Genomic DNA, 18,997 nt, shown 5'->3' with positions numbered 1-18,997 from the left:
CCACCCAATCCAGCTCCAGGTGGAAGTGAATCTGCAACCTGATGGGCCCACAGGTGAATCCCAGAATTAGCCAATCACATGTGGCCCATTGTGTAAATAATGTATATAAAGCAGACATTCTGGGGGAACTTCCATTCCTCCCCACCACTATGAGCTGAATAAAGAGCATGAAATCCACTCTCAACTCCGAGTATATTTCACCAGAAAAAAGTGGGGGGCAAGACCAAACCACAGCTTCCCCCCTTCCTGAAATGGCATTTCTATCAAATCATTAATTTCATACACATTTTGGTTGAACGGAAAACTTTGTAGGAAAATTCAAGAAGTGTGGAAAAGCTAGTGGACAGATCAGTTCCCATGTGCGCACGAATCCAGGAGATTTGGATCAGGACAATTTGTATCCGAATATGCAGATATTGAATTCATCAAGCATGTTTGCACGGTGTGTTGTTAGCCCCCCATGATAAATGACCCTCTTCTTTCTCCCCTCTCAAATTGTTACTGACGAGACTCTGGCTGCTTTGTGCTGCCTGGGAATTGCTCCTTCTTGTTTCAAGAAAGTGTCAAGAACATTTTCAAGGGACATATCTCATCCATACCTCATTTCCTCAGTGCTCTCAATCAGCAGAGTCGCAGTTTCTGGAAACTCATATGTATTCCCTGGTGAGGCTTCATTATCTGAGTTTTCTGTTGAGAAAGGAGAGGGGACACTAGGTGGGCACACAGCCCATAGCAGGGAAGTCTTGCCTCTTGCTCCCCACCCAGATCCTCCACTGCGATGGTACTCAGCTATCTTCCAAGGAGGTGTGGCTAGAGTAGTCAGCTAGTATCGTGGTGTGTATTGTGCAGAGTAAGAATGCAAAAACCTCATACTCCTTTTGTTCCTCACCTGTAGGGACTGCCAGGAAATCCAGGCGAACGAGGTCCTCCAGGAAAACCGGTATGTCCCCAACCTCTCTAGCCCTCCCTCTTAATATTGGCACATTTTCATACATATTTCGGGCCCAGAATCCCTTTTCTTCCCTGATAATAATAATAATAATAATAATAATAATAATAATAATAATAATTTATTTATACCCCACCCATCTGGCTGGGCTTCCCCAGCCACTCTGGGCGGCTTTCAACAAAATATTAAAATACAGTAATACATCAAACATTAAAAGCTTCCTTAAACAGGGCTGCCTTCAGATGTCTTCTAAAAGTCTGGTAGTTGTTCTTCTCTTTGACATCTGGTGGGAGGGCGTTCCACAGGGCGGGTGTCACCACCGAGAAGGCCCTCTGCCTGGTTCCCTGTAATTTGGCTTCTTGCAGTGAGGGAACTTCCAGAAGGCCCTCGGCGCTGGACCTCAGTGTCCAGGCTGGATGATGAGGGTGGAGACGCTCCTTCAGGTTCACTGGGCCAAGGCCGCTTAGGGCTTTAAAGGTCAGCACCAACACTTTGAATTGTGCTCAGAAACATACTGGCAGCCAATGTAGATCCTTCAAGACCATTGTTATGTGGTCTCGGCAGTAGTTAATATACTAACTGAGCAAAGAAATACATCAAAGGCACTGAGCAGACACTTGGACTTCTATACAGTCCTTTCTTAGGTTGCATCAGTGCTATTGAAACGACTTTCCCTGCGTGAGAGGTGATTCAGCAATGTTGTCCCTCAAATGATGCGTATAATAATAATAATAATAATAATAATAATAATAATAATAATTTATTATTTATACCCCGCCCATCTGGCTGAGTTTCCCCAGCCACTCTGGGCGGCTCCCAATCAGTGTTAAAAACAGTACAGCATTACATATTAAAAACTTCCGTGAACAGGGCTGCCTTAAGATGTCTTCTGAATGTCAGGTAATTCTTTATCTCTTTGACATCTGATGGGAGGGCGTTCCACAGGGCGGGCGCCACTACCGAGAAGGCCCTCTGTCTGGTTCCCTGTAGCCTCACTTCTCGCAATGAGGGAACCGCCAGAAGGCCCTCGGCGCTGGATCTCAGTGTCCGGGCTGAACGATGGGGGTGGAGATGCTCCTTCAGGTATACAGGACCGAGGCCGTTTAGGGCTTTAAAGGTCAGCACCAACACTTTGAATCGTGCTCGGAAACGTACTGGGAGCCAGTGCAGATCTCTCAGAACCGGTGTTATGTGGTCCCGGCGGCCACTCCCAGTCACCAATCTAGCTGCCGCATTCTGGATTAATTGCAGTTTCCGGGTCACCTTCAAAGGTAGCCCCACATAGAGGGCATTGCAGTAGTCCAAGCGGGAGATAACCAGAGCATGCACCACTCTGGCGAGACAGTCCGCAGGCAGATAGGGTCTCAGCCTACGTACCAGATGGAGCTGGTAAACAGCTGCCCTGGACACAGAGTTAACCTGCGCCTCCATGGACAGCTGTGAGTCCAAAATGACTCCCAGGCTGCGCACCTGGTCCTTCAGGGGCACAGTTACCCCATTCAGGACCAGGGAATCCTCCACACCTGCCCGCCTCCTGTCCCCCAAAAACAGTACTTCTGTCTTGTCAGGATTCAACCCCAATCTGTTAGCCGCTATCCAACCTCCAACCGCCTCCAGGCACTCACACAGGACCTTCACCGCCTTCACTGGTTCTGATTTAAAGGAGAGGTAGAGCTGGGTGTCATCTGCATACTGATGAACACCCAGTCCAAACCCCCTGATGATCTCTCCCAGCGGCTTCATATAGATGTTAAAAAGCATGGGGGAGAGGACGGAACCCTGAGGTACCCCACAAGTGAGGGCCCAAGGGTCTGAACACTCATCCCCCACCACCACTTTCTGAACACGGCCCAGGAGGAAGGAGCGAAACCACTGTATAACAGTGCCCCCAGCTCCCAGCCCCTCTAGACGGTCCAGAAGGATGTTATGGTCGATGGTGTCAAAGGCCGCTGAGAGATCCAGCAGAACTAGGAAACAGCTCTCACCTTTGTCCCTAGCTTGCCGGAGATCATCAACCAGCGCGACCAAGGCAGTTTCAGTCCCATGGTGAGGCCTGAATCCCGATTGGAAGGGATCCAAATGATCCGTTTCCTCCAGGCGTGCTTGGAGTTGTTCAGCAACCACCCGCTCAATCACCTTGCCCAAGAATGGCAGATTTGAGACTGGGCGATAGTTGGCCAAATTGGCCGGGTCTAAAGATGTTTTTTTAAGAAGCGGTTTAATGACCGCCTCTTTTAGCGGGTCTGGGAAGGCTCCCTCACAGAGGGAAGTATTCACCACCCTGCGAAGCCCATCGCCCAGCCCTTCCCGGCTCGCTTTTATCAGCCAGGATGGGCAAGGATCAAGGAGACAGGTGGTCGGTTTCACTCGTCCAAGCAGCCTGTCCACATCCTCGGAGGTAACAGATTGGAATTGATCCCATATAACAGGACCAGACAGAACTCTAGCACTCTCCCGCCCTGCCCTGCTCCCACTGTGGAGTCTACCTCCTTCTGAATCTGAGCGATTTTATCTGCAAAAAACTTTGCAAAAGCATTGCAGGAGATCTTGGGGTCCCTACCAGGCCCCGGTGGTACAGGTGGTTCCGATAAACTACGAACCACCTGAAAAAGTCTCCTGCTGCTGTTTTCTGCAGATGCAATGGAGGCGGCGAAGAAGGCCCTCTTCGCCGTCGCCATTGCCACTTGGTAGGCTCGACGTTGAGCTCTATCCCGTGTCTGGTCTGATTCAGAATGAGTTTTCCGCCACCGGCGCTCTAGCCGTCTCAACGATTGTTTCATCACCCTCAGCTCCGGGGAAAACCACGGGGCTGTCCGGGCTCCATGCAATCGGAGAGGGCGCTTCGGAGCCAGACAGTCAATAGCCCTGGTTAACTCCGCATTCCAGCGTGCCACCAGGGAATCAGCTGAAAGGCCATCAACTTGGGATAAAGCATCCCCTACCACTCTCTGGAAGCCAATTGGATCCATTAAGTGGCGGGGGCGGACCATCCGAATCGGTCCCACCTCCCTGCGGAGGGGAAGGGTTGCAGAGAAGTCCAGTTGCACCAGGAAGTGATCTGACCATGGCACTTCTTTTGTTTCGCTTTTAGTTAATGTCAGATCACCAACATCCGTAGAGGTAAACACCAAGTCTAAGGCATGTCCGTGGCTATGAGTTGGGCCAGACTTGTAAGGTTGTGTCGGCATGGATGTTAAAATCCCCCAGGACAACCAAGCTAGGTGTCTCCAGGAGCATATCCGCCACGACCTGAAGCAGCTTGGGTAGGGAATCCTTGGTGCAGCGGGGAGGTCGGTACACCAGTAGGAATCCTGTACTGCCCCTATTGCCCAACTTCCAGAACATGCACTCAGAAAACTGGGTCTTCCCGATAGGACGCCTGGTGCAGACTAATGACTTCCTAAAAATCACTGCAACCCCCCCTCCCCACCCACATGACCTGGGTTGCTGTGCGTAAGAGAAACCTGGTGGGCAGGCAGTGGCAAGGACAGGCCCATCTGCCTCATCCAACCAGGTCTCTGTCACACATGCCAGGTCAAATCCTCCATCCACAATCAGGTCGTGGATGGCAGTGGTTCAATTGATCAATTGAACTCTTGGCCCTGTGAGGCTAATCTCTTTCAGGAGCCGAGGGATGCTTTGATTTCGGCTTCTCTGAAATGGCTCTGCAATGATAGCATGAAATGACAGGCATTCTTTTTCTCTTCCCTCAGGGTGCCTCTCCTCTCCTTTCTCCTGGTGACATCAGTCTCTTAGTTAAGGTAAGGTGTTTTTTGTTTTTTTCCTGGGATGCTCCAGGATCTTGTGTTCTAAGAAAATTTCATCAAACCATTCAAAAAAATTGCAGTGTGTGTGTGATTCTTAAAAGTGGATACACGAACATCTTCATTTTGGATTTTCATTTTCTCTTAGTCATCATTGCCATCATCACCATCATTAAATTGGTTGGTCAACTTTTTAAAAAATATACGTGATTAAGAAAGAAGTGGTTTTATTTATGTGGCAAAACATCTCAGCTTCTGTCTTCATCAGTTGCTCTGATTTGTACGCTTGTGCACATCAGATCACAACTCCAGCATGAAATTCTGGAGAGCTGATGCCAGTCAATGTACTGAGCAACATGGACCAATGTTCTTTCTCTGTATAATAAGGCAGTTTCCAGTGCTGTTAGATACCAGCCAGAAAGAGGCCATCTGCCACAACTGTGAAGTGTTAATTCTCCTTTTTCCTCCCCCTTATTTAAGGATGTTTGCAGTGACTGCCCTCCCGGACCACCTGGACTTCCAGGAATGCCAGGATTCAAGGGCGATAGAGGCCTTCCAGGTCCACTTGGCCATGAAGGCCCAGTTGGGAAAATGGTATGGAAGAGAAAACATGCACCCTTTCTTCATCAAGGTTGAGAAGATGGGTAGCTGTCAATGCACTGATCAACACTGTTACATGTCAATGCACTGATCAACAGTGTGGGGAAAAGATTAGACCAGGAGTAGCTAAGCTGTGTTGGGACGCAGGTGGCGCTGTGGGTTAAAGCCTCAGCGCCTAGGGCTTGCCGATCGAAAGGTCGGCGGTTCGAATCCCTGCGGCGGGGTGCGCTCCCGCTGCTCGGTTCCAGCGCCTGCCAACCTAGCAGTTCGAAAGCACCCCCGGGTGCAAGTAGATAAATAGGGACCGCTTACTAGCGGGAAGGTAAACGGCGTTTCCGTGTGCGGCTCTGGCTCGCCAGAGCAGCGATGTCATGCTGGCCACGTGACCCGGAAGTGTCTCCGGACAGCGCTGGACCCTGGCCTCTTAAGTGAGATGGGCGCACAACCCCAGAGTCTGTCAAGACTGACCCGTACGGGCAGGGGTACCTTTACCTTTACCTTAGCTAAGCTGTGGTCCTCCAGTTACTTTTGGACTCCAACTCCCATCCACCCCAGCCAGCATGGCCAATGGTCATGGTGATGGGGGCTGCAGTCCAGTTACATCTGGAGGGCCAAAGGTTAGTCAACCCAGGATAAACTCCCCTGATCCCAATTGGGGAGAGGGGGTGATGGCTATCTTTAAAACAACAACAACAATGTAATGAGTGAATTGCAACCATTCAATTCATGCTAATTTTCACACCCACCTTCCAACATAGACATGGTATAGGGAAGAAGCAGCTGCTGAAACTGTGCCACTGATTGATTTTTTAAAAATGGAAGGAAAACTTGGCACTCTGGAGCATATATATATAATTCCCCTGTCCACTGAATATGTGGGGTCTTCCACTAGGGGAGAATGGTTATGTAAGCTTTCAGAATCCAGTAGTACCTCGGGTGACATATGCTTCAGGTTACATACACTTCAGGTTACAGACTCCGCTAACCCAGAAAGAGTACCTCGGGTTAAGAACTTTGCTTCAGGTTGAGAACAGAAATTGGGCTCCGGCTGTGCTGCGGCAGCAGGAGGCCCCATTAGCTAAAGTGGTGCTTCAGATTAAGAACAGTTTCAGGTTAAGAACAGACCTCCAAAACAGATTAAGTACATAATCAGAGGTACCACTGTATTTAGAATTAGCCAAATTGACAGATATAATAAGACAAAAACCCAAAAGTGAAGTGAAAAAGGAATGGGAGTGTCTATATGAATACCTTAAAAGTCAAGGTTCGAGGACAGAAATCTGGCTGAGTCTGGAATAACCTTGTGAAGTGAAAGGATACGAAAGAGGGTTTTATATCTAGATGCTGGGATAGAGATGATAAGGGAAACAGGAAAACAGGAAGATACAATGAGAGGTAAAGGAGGTGTTGTGGTATTGGTGGAAGTCAATGTTTGTTTTTCTTTTTAGTGTTTATATTATTAACTTGTAAGATATGGATTTGTGGGGGTTTTTGTATGTTGGGTTTTGTGTATTGTTATTTTTTGATATTTTTCGTGTTGTTGTTGTTGTGTGGAAAATACTAATAAAATTTAAAATAAAAAAATAAAAAAGAATACGTGGGGTCTTCTGCTACCTTCCAAGGAGAGGAAGTCCATCTGATCTTTCTTTGTTTTTCAGGGGGAGGCGGGACCCAGAGGTCACCCCGGACCACCAGGTGAAGAAGGTCCCAAGGTCAGTTTTATCTCCTCTTTTGAGATGTCAGGGGTTTTGTTGGAAAGAAACAGGATAGCAGGATGAAATCTCTGCCATTCTTGGGAAAGAGGGTTTCTTTGGGGTAGGGGGTACAATTAAAAATATAGAGAGAGATAGAGAAAACAAACCAGACTACCAGAATTGCTGAAGTTCTAACCTAAATAATGTCCTCCCATTTATTAAAATATCTGACAGACTTTTGAAATGGCTTTTAGTCCACTTCTGAGAATATGGACCTCGTGTCATAAAAAGGCAAGTCCTCAAATCTTGAGCCCATTGACCTTTGCTTGGAGAAACTCAAGGAAATGCCAGCGAGGCAAAGAAAAATGAGATTGTGGCTGATTTCCCCCTCCAGACATTTCTAGAACTCCTTGGCTGGGGCTGAGTGAAAATGTTTTGATCTTATGCCCGCTGTTGACTTACTGGTCCTAAGGTTGTGTGGGGTCTATTTAGTTGTCAATATTTATTAATTTATTAAAATCATATCCTGCCCTTCATCTCAAGGGCAGCAAACATATATGTGATAAAACAATACAATTAAAAAAAAGCATTAAACCAGTTACAAGCATTTAAAAAGACTCTAGAAGCTATTACATATCTAGAAACATGTAAATATGTCTTACTTGACTTACTTCAAAATGGGGTAAGCTGTCCCCAATGCGTTTGGGGCTAATTCTGCTCACACTGGCATCCCCACCTGTTGTTGTTGCCACCTGTCTATCTCAAGAGACAATGGAGTCTGCCTCTGGGGGTGAGGTCAAACCACTGGAGAATCACAGTGCCTGATGTGGTTGCAGAGACCGGTAACTTGTAACTGCTGCCTCCCATGTTGCTTTTGCTGTGTTAGCACCAAAGTGACCTCTCTGGGGTGCAACCCAGGCAGTGTGTATGGACGCCCTTGGCTGCCCAGATGAGACGACCCCCGCCTCTTGTCCTCACTAATGTGTGGTCCAAAGGAAAGCAGAGCAATATATTTGATACCAGCTTGACTACAGTTGCTGCTGGAAGGAGGCATACAAGGAGCCTTAGGGACTCCACTCCAGATTTGTGTGGGATTTAAAGGTAAAGGTACCCCTGGCCATTAAGTCCAGTCGCGGACGACTCTGTGGGTTGCGGCGCTCATCTCGCTCTATAGGCCAAGGGAGCCAGTGTTTGTCTGCAGACAATCCGGGTCATGTGGCCAGCATGACTAAGCCGCTTCTGGCGAAACCAGAACAGCGCACGGAAACGCCATTTACCATCCCACCGGAGCGGTACCTATTTATTTACTTACACTTTGATGTTCTTTTGAACTGCTAGTTGGGCAGGAGCTGGGACCAAGCTCACCCTGTCACAGGGATTCAAACCGCCGACCTTCCGATCGGCAAGCCCTAGGCTCAGTGGTTTAGACCACAGTGCCATCCATTTACTCCTTAGTTTTTTCTTCTCCCGAAGATGTCCTGCAACACATTAGAGATGGGTTTTTCCTCAGGGTTTACTCCCAAGGCCTTTCTCATGAATGAGTATGGCCACAAAGCAACAGAGGCTTAGGATCAGAGCTTTCCTTCTCCTAGATGGGCTACCTTCCCATATTGATGAGCCCCATCTACCACTCATTTCCCTCTGCAGTAACCACCTTCTTGGACTCACTATTGGTCTTGTCTGCTCAATCTACTGGAGACTTGTATTTGCATACGGGGCAAAGTCTCTAACTCACTGTGATTCTGAGACCCATCAGCTACGCTCTGCTGGACTAGTACCCCAAAGCATTGCTAGGTGGCTCAATCAAGCCACCGTTTAAATTTCTCACAATGCCTTGGAGCAATGCTGCATTCTTGATTGTGAAAAATCAAAATGGTTGCTAGACCTAGCTGCCTGCAGTCTTCACCAGATAGTCCCACTAGGGTTCATCAATGAACAAGGCGGCCACCATGGGGCCAATTGCTCAGGATTACGTCAGACCTGGTACTGGCCCTGATCAAGATTTCAGGTATTTCACCCAGCAAACAGCGAGAGGAGGTTAAGCTCCTGCTATTTGAGAAAACATTTCACTGACAACTTAAATGCTGAAATGTGTATGCCTCCATGTTACTTTGGGGGGGGGGACCCAGTGCACCACACTTAAATTGTAATTGAGGTTTGTGATTTGAATGCTTCTGTCTTTTGTTAGGGTGCCAAAGGAGACCGTGGGACGCCTGGAGAGGCTGGACTGAAGGGTGAACAGGTAAAATCAAAAGAGGCAGAAAGATGTTTCTTGGAACATAGAATCATAGAATCATAGAATCATAGAGTTGGAAGAGACCACAAGGGCCATTGAGTCCAACCCCCTGCCAAGCAGGAAACACCATCAGAGCACTCCTGACATATGGTTGTCAAGCCTCTGCTTAAAGACCTCCAAAGAAGGAGACTCCACCACACTCCTTGGCAGCAAATTCCACTGCCGAACAGCTCTTACTGTCAGGAAATTCTTCCTAATGTTTAGGTGGAATCTTCTTTCTTGTAGCTTGGAACCATTGGAACCAATCTTCTTTCTTGCAGCTTGGAACAGTACAGTAAGCAACATGTCTCAATCACCAAACAGGACCTTTGACCTGCTCTTTAGCCACCACATCAGAACACTGCTGATCAATATATCACACACGGATCAGTCTGACTTGAAGGAAGACTGTCAGTGGTCACCCTAAACTGCAAAGTGCATAAGGAACGAGTTGCCCAAGAGAGAACAGGCCCATATATAGAATCATGGAATTTGCAACCTAGCCAGATGGGCAGGGCATAAATAACAAAATTATTGCTATTAGTGTGGAATCATGGAATTGCATAGTTGGAAGGGACCCCAAGGGCCCACTATTCCCAACCTGCTGTAATGCAGGAATATTTTGCCTAACATGGAGCTTGAACCCACAACCCTGAGATTAAGAACCTCATATTCTGCCAACTGAACTACAGTCATATCTTGGGTTACAGATGCTTTGGGGTGCGCGATTTCGGGTTGTGCACCGTGCCGAACCCGGAAGTACCGGAACGGGTTGCTTCCGGGTTTCGGTGCTTGCGCATGCACAGAAGTGCTAAATCGAACTTTGCGCATGTGCAGAAGTGCTGAATCGCGACCCGCGTGTGTGCAGACACGTGGGTTGTGAACGTGCCTCCCGCACGGATCATGTTCGCAACCCGAGCGTCCACTGTACAGTGAAATATCAAATTTGTACAATTAGTAAAACTTATGGGAGGGAAATTTAGAATTAAATTAATTAATTTTGAATTAAAGGGGAATGAGTTTTCCTTTCAAGGCACAGCAGGTTCTGTATATGATTATTCCTTAACACATCCTTTACTAACGGGGTCCATTGGATGCTTCCTGTTTGTGTTTCCTGTTTGTGTAACCCTCAAGGGGCAGGTTAAGTACCCCTTCCGCCTTCCTGCTCAAACTTCCCCTCCACCAGCTGTCTTATTTTTAAAAAATCACCAATGACACTGATATTCACTACTGTGTTACATGTGCTTGACCCAAACATGTGCTTAACCACTGAACCACACCTTCAACATGCAAGGGGAATGTTTGTTTATTCAAAAGGGGGGGGGGCATTGCAACCATTTATTTGCAGTGATCTGAGGAAATGGCATGCTGAATTATGTTAAATTGATTCTGTTCCCGAAGCAAAGACCTGGCACAGCTGTGGATGGGGGCGGTTGGGGTGCGCAGTTTCTTGCTGCATGCACGACAAGTTGTTAGCCTCTTGCACCCAGCCAACCCTGTAATGTTTCCTGACAACTTCTCCATTCCCAGAAGCTTATGTGTATTAAAAGCAGTTTGTTAAAACATGCAAGTTCACGCTCTGGAAACCTATGCATGGAATTGTGATGCCAAGTTAGCTTATGTTTTGGGCGTCTCGCTCTCCTGGTCACTTGGTTGCTAGCAAGCTTTTGATGAGGTTCCAGAGGTTCTTTGGGGACGTGGTTTGCAAATGAAGATGCTAAGTGAATGTGAAATGCTGTTGTTGTCTTCTGCAGGGACATCCTGGGATACCTGGCTTCATGGGCCCTCCTGGAAATCCAGGTCCACCTGTAAGATGCTATCTATCTATCTATCTATCTATCTATCTATCTATCTATCTATCATCTATCTATCTATCTATCTATCTATCTATCTATCATCTATCTATCATCTATCTATCTCTATCTATCTCTATCTATCTACCTATCTATCTAATCTATCATCTATCTATCTATCTATCTATCTATCTATCTATCATCATCTATCTATCATCTATCTATCTATCTATCTATCTATCTATCTATCTATCTATCATCTATCTATCTATCTATCTATCATCTATCTATCTATCTATCTATCTATCTATCTATCTAATCTATCTATCTATCTATCTATCTATCATCATCTATCATCTATCATCTATCATCTATCTGTCTATCTATCATCTATCTATCATCTATCTATCTATCTATCTATCTATCTATCTATCTATCAATCTATCTATCTATCTCCATCCCTTTTTCTTTTGCACTGCACCCATCCATCTGGTTATAGACCCAGAAGAAGCCCACAGCAATTCACTGGCCCTCTCTTGTATGTGTGGGAATGTTAAGGATAATAGATGATATATTAATTAAATATTATCCTTCCTTCACTCACGCTAGTGAGTCATGTAGCAGAGCAGAATCCCCTCAATACAGCAGGAAGCTAGTTTGCAGATTCGTTTGAATCTCTTTAGTTAAGCAATCCAATCCGGCTTGCCCAGATGGATTATTCTTGGTGTCCCCTTTTATCCCTCTTAAAAGAAAAAAAGACACAAGAGTCTTTCCTTCAAACTTACAAGAAGTTTACTCACATTCAGTTCACAGTGTGATCCCTGAAGACAGGCTCTAGCTAGTAGTTACATAACAAAGTGTGAGTTTATCCCATATGGGGATTGAGCTCATGTGCGGCTGGCTGAGAGCCAGCAGACAGCAAAATGCATTAGGAAAACAGTATCAAGAGAACAAAATGGCCGCAGGAGAGCAGCATGGCATCAAGAGGGAGATGGCTGTGTGACTTGACTCTTTTTATAGAGTCAGCGAGGGTCACATCCATCTGCCTGGTCACATGCAGGGGGAGGATGCTTCAGACCAGTGGGCCAGGAAGTTATACTGGCTGGGGTAACATCCCCCTGCCTGTGTCCACGCTAGGGAAACAAGGAATGTTGTATTTGACTGCTTCAATGGATTACATCCCACAGTATGTTGGATTTTGGGGGGCATTATGCTGATCTTGAATGCATAGCAAAGTTTATGGCCCACCATTTTGGGCTGGTTGTCTTCATTTAAAGAAAGTCCAAAGGCTTGTAAGAGTTGCCTCCATGTTGTTTGAGGAGACTATTTCTGATTCAGAAGCAAGCTGCCATTTTTAATGGTCAGAAATGTTATTTTTTCATTTTATTTAGGGGTCTGAGGGCCCCCCAGGACCTGCAGGACCACTGGGAAACCCTGGAGAAATAGTAAGTCACTATTCAATCTGTCATATCCCTGCCTCCCCCCAAAGGATGCCAACATTTGCCTCAGTGGTCCCATAGTGGATTCTTGGAAAAATAAGTAGATGTGGAAAGCATTCCGTGAATATGTAAGGTTTGAAAGCCACTGAGATACTCAGATGAAGACTAGTGGATTATAAACTCTCAGCCAAATTCTCCATTAATTTAGAAAGATTAATAAATTCAAAATGTGTCATTAGTGTGGTGGAACAGGGGGAGTACAGTCGCAATGCCAGAAAATAAATAAATGGTGGTGGGACACACAGAGGGGTCATAGTATATTTCTAGGTGGCCGAGTGGTATCCCACATGTTAAGATCTCTAAAAGACAAATAACAATGTATGTTAATGACAAGAGTCCCGCAAGTGGGAGGTGAGTGCCATATTGGGGTGTGTATATGTGCTTGACCCACTTCCTGCTCTGGCATCAACTATGGGCACTTACCTGACCTCCTGGTAGCAGAGTCATTTCTGCTAATCCAGAGGGAGAGTGGGAGGGGCAAAGTGGAAGAGAGGGCAAGAGCCAAATTGACACTCTTCCAGGTTTATCCGTGCAGTGCTGACCTCCCCTCCTCCTTGCCCCTTCCAGTCTCCCTCCCAGTAAGCTGCAGTGATTTCATTGCCAGGAGGTCAGGTAAGTTCTGCTCCCTTCTACACCCACTCTCTTCCCCCCATCCCAAAGGCCTAAGCAATATTGATCATAAATTCAGAAGGCCTTGCTAACAGATTGTTCTTCTGGGGATGTCTCTGCCTGGAAAGCTTATGTGAACATCTCCACGTCTGTGTCTCTTTGGCAGGGTAAAGAAGGCCCATCAGGACCTCAAGGGCCACCAGGATTGCCTGGACTTCTGGTGAGTTATCCCTGCATTTGTAAACATTGATGCATCTCATATGCCGGGGACTGTAGTGTTCTTGAATCCCTGGCATATCTCAACAGTAAAAAGATTGTGTGGCATACTTGCATATGTTCCTGGCGATTGTGACATCATGAATGTCAGGCCCCACCCTATGGAGCGCCCTCCCAGCAGATGTCAAACAGATAAACAGCTGTGGGACATCTGAAGGGAAGTTTTTAATGTGCAATGTTGTATTTTTTTAAAAAAATGTTTTTGTTAAGAGCCACCCAGAGTGGCTGGAGCGACCCAGTCAGATGGGCAGCATATAAATAATACATCATCATCATCATCATCATCATCATCATGAACGTCTTTTGAGGCATTGCCCACCCACCCCCCATAAGCGGCAATACTGAGATGTTGTGTGTGCATTCTATGCTTGACTTCTCAAGAGATCTTTTGATCTGAATTGGCATGCATTAAAAAAAAAATCAATGAAATTTCTCCCAGCTAAAACTTTGTGGCACAATTTGTAATGAGAGAAAGGGAATATAGGGGAGAAAACATCAGAGGAGGGCAGGCAGGGAATAAGCCACAAGACAGAGAAAAACCCATTTTGGAAACAAGGTACAGCTGGCGGTTAGTGGTAGAACCCATGCTTTGCAGGAAGAATTGTTGTTGTTGTTGTTGTTGTTGTTGTTGTTTAGTCATGTCCAACTCTTTGTGATCCCATGGACCAGAGCACGCCAGGCACTCCTGTCTTCCACTGCCTCCCGCAGTTTGGTCAAACTCATGCTGGTAGCTTTGACCATCTCGTCCTCTGTCGTCCCCTTCTCCTTGTGCCCTCCATCTTTCCCAACATCAGGGTCTTTTTCAGGGAGTCTTCTCTTCCCCTCAGGTGGCCAAATTATTAGAGCCTCAGCTTCAGGATCTGTCCTTCCAGTGAGCACTCAGGGCTGATTTCCTTAAGAATGGATAGGTTTGATCTTCTTGCAGTCCATGGGACTCTCAAGAGTCTCATCCAGCACCATAATTCAAAAGCATCAATTCTTTGGTGATCAGCCTTCTTTATGGTCCAGCTCTCACTTCCATACATCACTACTGGGAAAATCATAGCTTTAACTATATGGACCTTTGTCAGCAAGGTGATGTCTCTACTTTTTAAGATGCTGTCTAGGCTTGTCATCGCTTTTCTCCCAAGAAGCAGGCGTCTTTTAATTTTGTGACTGCTGTCACCATCTGCAGTGATCATGGAGCCCCAAAAAGTAAAATCTCTCACTCCCTCCATTTCTTCCCCTTCTATTTGCCAGGAGGTGATGGGACCAGTGGCCATGATCTTTGTTTTTTTGATGTTGAGCTTCAGACCATATTTTGCGCTCTCCTCTTTCACCCTCATTAAAAGGTTCTTTAATTCCTCCTCACTTTGTGCCATCAAGGTTGTGTCATCTGCATATCTGAGGTTGTTGATATTTCTTCCGGCGATCTAAATTTCGGCTTGGAATTCATCCAGTCCAGCCTTTCGCATGATGAATTCTGCATATAAGTTAAATAAGCAGGGAGACAATATACAGCCTTGTCGTACTCCTTTCCCAATTTTGAACCAATGAGTTGCTCCATATCCAGATCTAACTGTAGCTTCTTGTCCCACATAGAGATTTCTCAGGAGACAGATGAGGTGATCAGGCACTCTCATTTCTTTAAGAACTTGCCATAGTTTGCTGTGGTCGACACAGTCAAATGCTTTTGCGTAGTCAATGAAGCAGGAGTAGATGTTTTTCTGGAACTCTCTAGCCAGGGCTAATTCCCAGTAGAGGCGGTTGCCATTGTGGCACCTCCAGGTGTGCACAGAATTCTTCACTGAGGCCACGTTGGTCGCTTTCCCTCCCACCCTGCTGAAATTAGGCTTGAATGAAGCATTCTGTTGAAGCCTATATGCTAGGTTGCTGTGTTGACTGGCTTGTAGAGTGTTTATGTCTGTATGTTGTGCCTATGACAGGTTCTCTGGTTTGCTTAGGTCCCCATGGACCTATTTACGACCCCTGGCTCGAGACGTTCTGCAATGTGACTTTGCTTGTTGTTTCACATTGCAGCTAATGAGACATTGGCTGTCTGACTTGTTCTTTTCCTGGATATCGTTTCATGGAGTTTCCAGCTCAGCCAACTGACAAGCTTGCATATTGTACCTCGTGCTGATGCATTGTGCTATTTTTAATGGTGCACATTATTTTTCTACTGCTTGCATATGTTGCTTTACAGTGCCCTGATATTTATTGAGATGATGGTCTATAAATTCCATTTATCAACGTGTTAGGAAACTGACTTGCAGTATTTGGGGGTGCTTATCCACAATTATGAATCTACAATATTTGCTCCTAAGGAAACAAACATTGTATACATTCCTTGCATCTGTAATCTTGACTACTTACTGTTGCTTCCCTCTTAGGGTATTTCTGGAAAGGATGGCAAAGATGGAAAGCCAGGACCTCCTGGAGAACCAGTAAGGAGATGAACTTTACATATTTTCCAATTTGGTATTATCTTTGCAAGAGAACAAGTGTGCTGTAGTGGTCAGAGTGTTGGGTTAGGACCTGGGAGCCATGAGGCCACTATTGGCTGAGATGCTGTGATGTCATAGAATGTGTTGCTTACTTCTGAGTGAAGAAAGATTCTTATATAAAATGAAGTCAAACTGCATTTTAGGAAATATATGGGTGGGGGTTGAAATTAAAGACCCTCTGCTCCCCCCACCCAGGGTCTAACTCTGGATCAGACCCATATATATGTTATTTAAATAGCATTTACTTTTAAATGACAATTCACATAGATTTGTGAATGTTATCACATCGAGCTACAATGGTACCTCGCAAGACGAATGCCTCGTAAGACGAAAAACTCGCAAAATGAAAGAGTTTTTCGTTTTTTGAGCTGCTTCGCAAGACGGATTTCCCTATGGGCTTGCTTCACAAGACGAAAACGTCTTGCAAGTTGGTTTCCTTTTTCTTAAAACCGTGCATTCACTTCAAGGAGCAACTCATAGCACGCAGTGTGGTAGCCTTTTTTGAGGTTTTTTGAAGACTTTGGTGATTTTTGAAGCTTTTCCAAAGTCCGTGCTTCGCAAGACGAAAAAATCACAAGACGAAAAAACTCACGGAACGAATTAATTTCGTCTTGCAAGGCACCATTGTAGATCCTGAGGCACCCACATGTTAGAGATCATTCTCTCTTGTCAGGCTATAAATGTGCTTTGTTTCTTATAGGGCAAACAAGGGGAGCCCGGGCTGCCAGGACCAGAGGGAGCAAGAGGAGTGCCAGTAAGTCCAGCTGAAAGCGACCATGGTCCATTAAATATGTCCTTTTCCACCAGGAATCTTTGGAGGAGGGGGCAGGTGCATATTTCTCCATTAGCTAGTATGGAATACACTACCTGAGAAGCTTGGTCTTCCTGCAGCAAGAATGGTGCAAATGTTCATTGAAGGCTAAATTCTATTTATGGAGAAAATGAAGGTATGTTCTTGTAGAGGAGGGGTCTGTACACACCCTCATGCGTGCACGTGAGCATACTAGGAAACATAGGTATGCATGAGATAATCATGCCTCAAAAGTAATTTATTAAGAACATTGTGTTTCAGATAGTGCACAGGTAGAAGAGTCTAAAAAGCCCTGGGCCACAAATTTTCACGGCACTCTAGTGGCTATGGTGGTTCATTTCCCAGCAGTAATGTGCCGTATTTAGCATTAACTCTGGAGGCGTATACAGTCGTACCTCTGAAGTCGCACGCCTTGCGAGTTGAACATTTTGGCTCCCGAATGCAACAAACCCAGAAGTGAGTGCTCCGGTTTGCGAATGTTCTTTGGAACCCAAATGTCCACCATGACTTCCATGGCTTCCAATTGGCTGCAGGAGCTTCCTGCAGCCAATCAGAAGCCACGCCTTGGTTCCTGAACGTTTTGGAAGTCGAACGTCCACCGTGACTTCCATGGCTTCCAATTGGCTGCAGGAGTTTCCTGCAGCCAATCAGAAGCCACGCTCTGGTTCCTGAACGTTTTGGAAGTCGAACGGCCTTCTGGAATGGATTCCGTTCAACTTCCAAGGTACGACTATACTTGATTCTGACCCAACTAAGCTTCCTGATCTATATCGTGCTCTAGGAGGCTTAGTTTGGTCAGAATTGAGTAGACACATCCAGAGTTAATGCTGGGGGGCCCGTTAAAATTTGTGGTCCAGGCTTTTTAAGACTCTGTCTGAAAACAAAGAGGCGTATTGGTTGCCAGATGTGAAATATTATCTTCAGCTCTCCTCCCCCTTTGCCTTGAGTTCCATTGTGGAAGAAAGCTGTAACTTAGAAGGTCCTTTAAAATGCATATAAATAATAACTTTTTATGTATCTCTCCATTTCACCTTTCAGGGTTTTAAGGGACCGAGAGGAGACGCAGGACCACCTGGCTCAAGGGTGAGCAATGCACTGGACCTTCAGTTTGACTCAAACAGTGGTTGGGATGGGCAGAGTTGCCCACAAGAAGACCTCTCCTATCACCAGTGTTGAATAGGTCAGGCTTCATAGTTAACATTGATGGCTGAAGCTGCATTGTTACCAGGACTGTCAATGACCCTATCAATGCCTGCTCATAGATTGAGTCCAGTTTTGGGACAGCCATCTGTGGAAGTTCAAATCACATATCTGGGTAATTAGGAATTTTTATGGAACTTCCATATTGTTCTAACCTCTAATTTTCTCCCTCCCACCCTTGTCCGTTGCAGGGAGAACCAGGTCCATCAGGACCACCCGGCCGCGAGGGACAACCTGGAAAAGATGTAAGTGTGCCACCGTGGCTTCAATAAGAGCTCTTACGATTCTGCAAATGGTGGAGTGAGTGTTATCAGGGTCGGGGCTGAAAGGAAACACTGGCACAGCTCTGTGGACTATATGGAATTGGCGGAAATGACTGGCAGAATCCGAGACCTGGGAGAAGAGTTAGTGGAAGAGGACTGGAAGAAATTTAAAGACTATCTACAGAAACAGTGTAAAATTTATGAATGTTAAAATGATGTTGGATTAAAAATAAGTGGTATTAGTGACAAAGTTAGAAGGAGTATGCAAAAATGAACTTATGGATGAAAATTTTGGAGTTGAGTTATGTTAAGATACAAAGTTAAAGATGATAAATGGAAAGAGGGTAAGGATTTGCTGATTTGATTATGTAAATGGGAATACAAAAAGGGGAGGTGTGAGGAGGTCAAGAGAATAAGGATATGAGCTTCAAAGTTAGAAAAAGAATAATGGGTTTTTTCCCCCTCTATTTTTATCTATTTTTTGTGTTCTGTGTACTTTTCTGTTTTGTGTTTTCTCTTTTTTCATTGTATTTTGTTAAAATTTCAATAACTATTTATTTTTTAAAAAAAGAAACACTGGCACAGCTCTGAAACACTGACTTTCATAATTTCAAAACCTGAAATTTCAAGTACATGGAAGTGGTAAATGAGAATGGGTTGGGCCCACACTTGGAACCATTTTAAAGGGGCGTTCACAGAAGGTATGTGTGCCCTCTGCTAGGGAGCACTGAACATTTTATTCTTTGGCATCTCTGGCACAAAACATAGCCGACAATGC

General features: G+C 45.6%; 1 protein-coding gene across 2 annotated transcripts in view; it reads left to right on the top strand.

Moving 5' to 3' along the window:
- The window catches only part of COL22A1 (collagen type XXII alpha 1 chain), a 188,388-nt gene that overhangs the window by 155,050 nt on the left and 14,341 nt on the right, over positions 1-18,997 (top strand). For both annotated transcript variants that reach the window (XM_079984146.1, XM_079984147.1), the window contains 12 exons: positions 896-940; positions 4,663-4,710; positions 5,194-5,307; positions 6,972-7,025; positions 9,196-9,249; positions 11,037-11,090; positions 12,467-12,520; positions 13,350-13,403; positions 15,832-15,885; positions 16,646-16,699; positions 17,795-17,839; positions 18,148-18,201. In XM_079984146.1, the coding sequence (XP_079840272.1) occupies positions 896-940; positions 4,663-4,710; positions 5,194-5,307; positions 6,972-7,025; positions 9,196-9,249; positions 11,037-11,090; positions 12,467-12,520; positions 13,350-13,403; positions 15,832-15,885; positions 16,646-16,699; positions 17,795-17,839; positions 18,148-18,201 (684 nt within the window). The remainder of the gene's footprint in view (positions 1-895; positions 941-4,662; positions 4,711-5,193; positions 5,308-6,971; positions 7,026-9,195; positions 9,250-11,036; positions 11,091-12,466; positions 12,521-13,349; positions 13,404-15,831; positions 15,886-16,645; positions 16,700-17,794; positions 17,840-18,147; positions 18,202-18,997) is intronic.

The sequence above is a fragment of the Podarcis cretensis genome, assembly GCF_951804945.1.
Source record: "Podarcis cretensis genome assembly, chromosome: 7".
Taxonomy (NCBI): Eukaryota; Metazoa; Chordata; class Lepidosauria; order Squamata; family Lacertidae; genus Podarcis; species Podarcis cretensis.
Note: the sequence above shows the minus strand (reverse complement) of the source record. Positions and strands in the feature narration are given on the sequence as shown.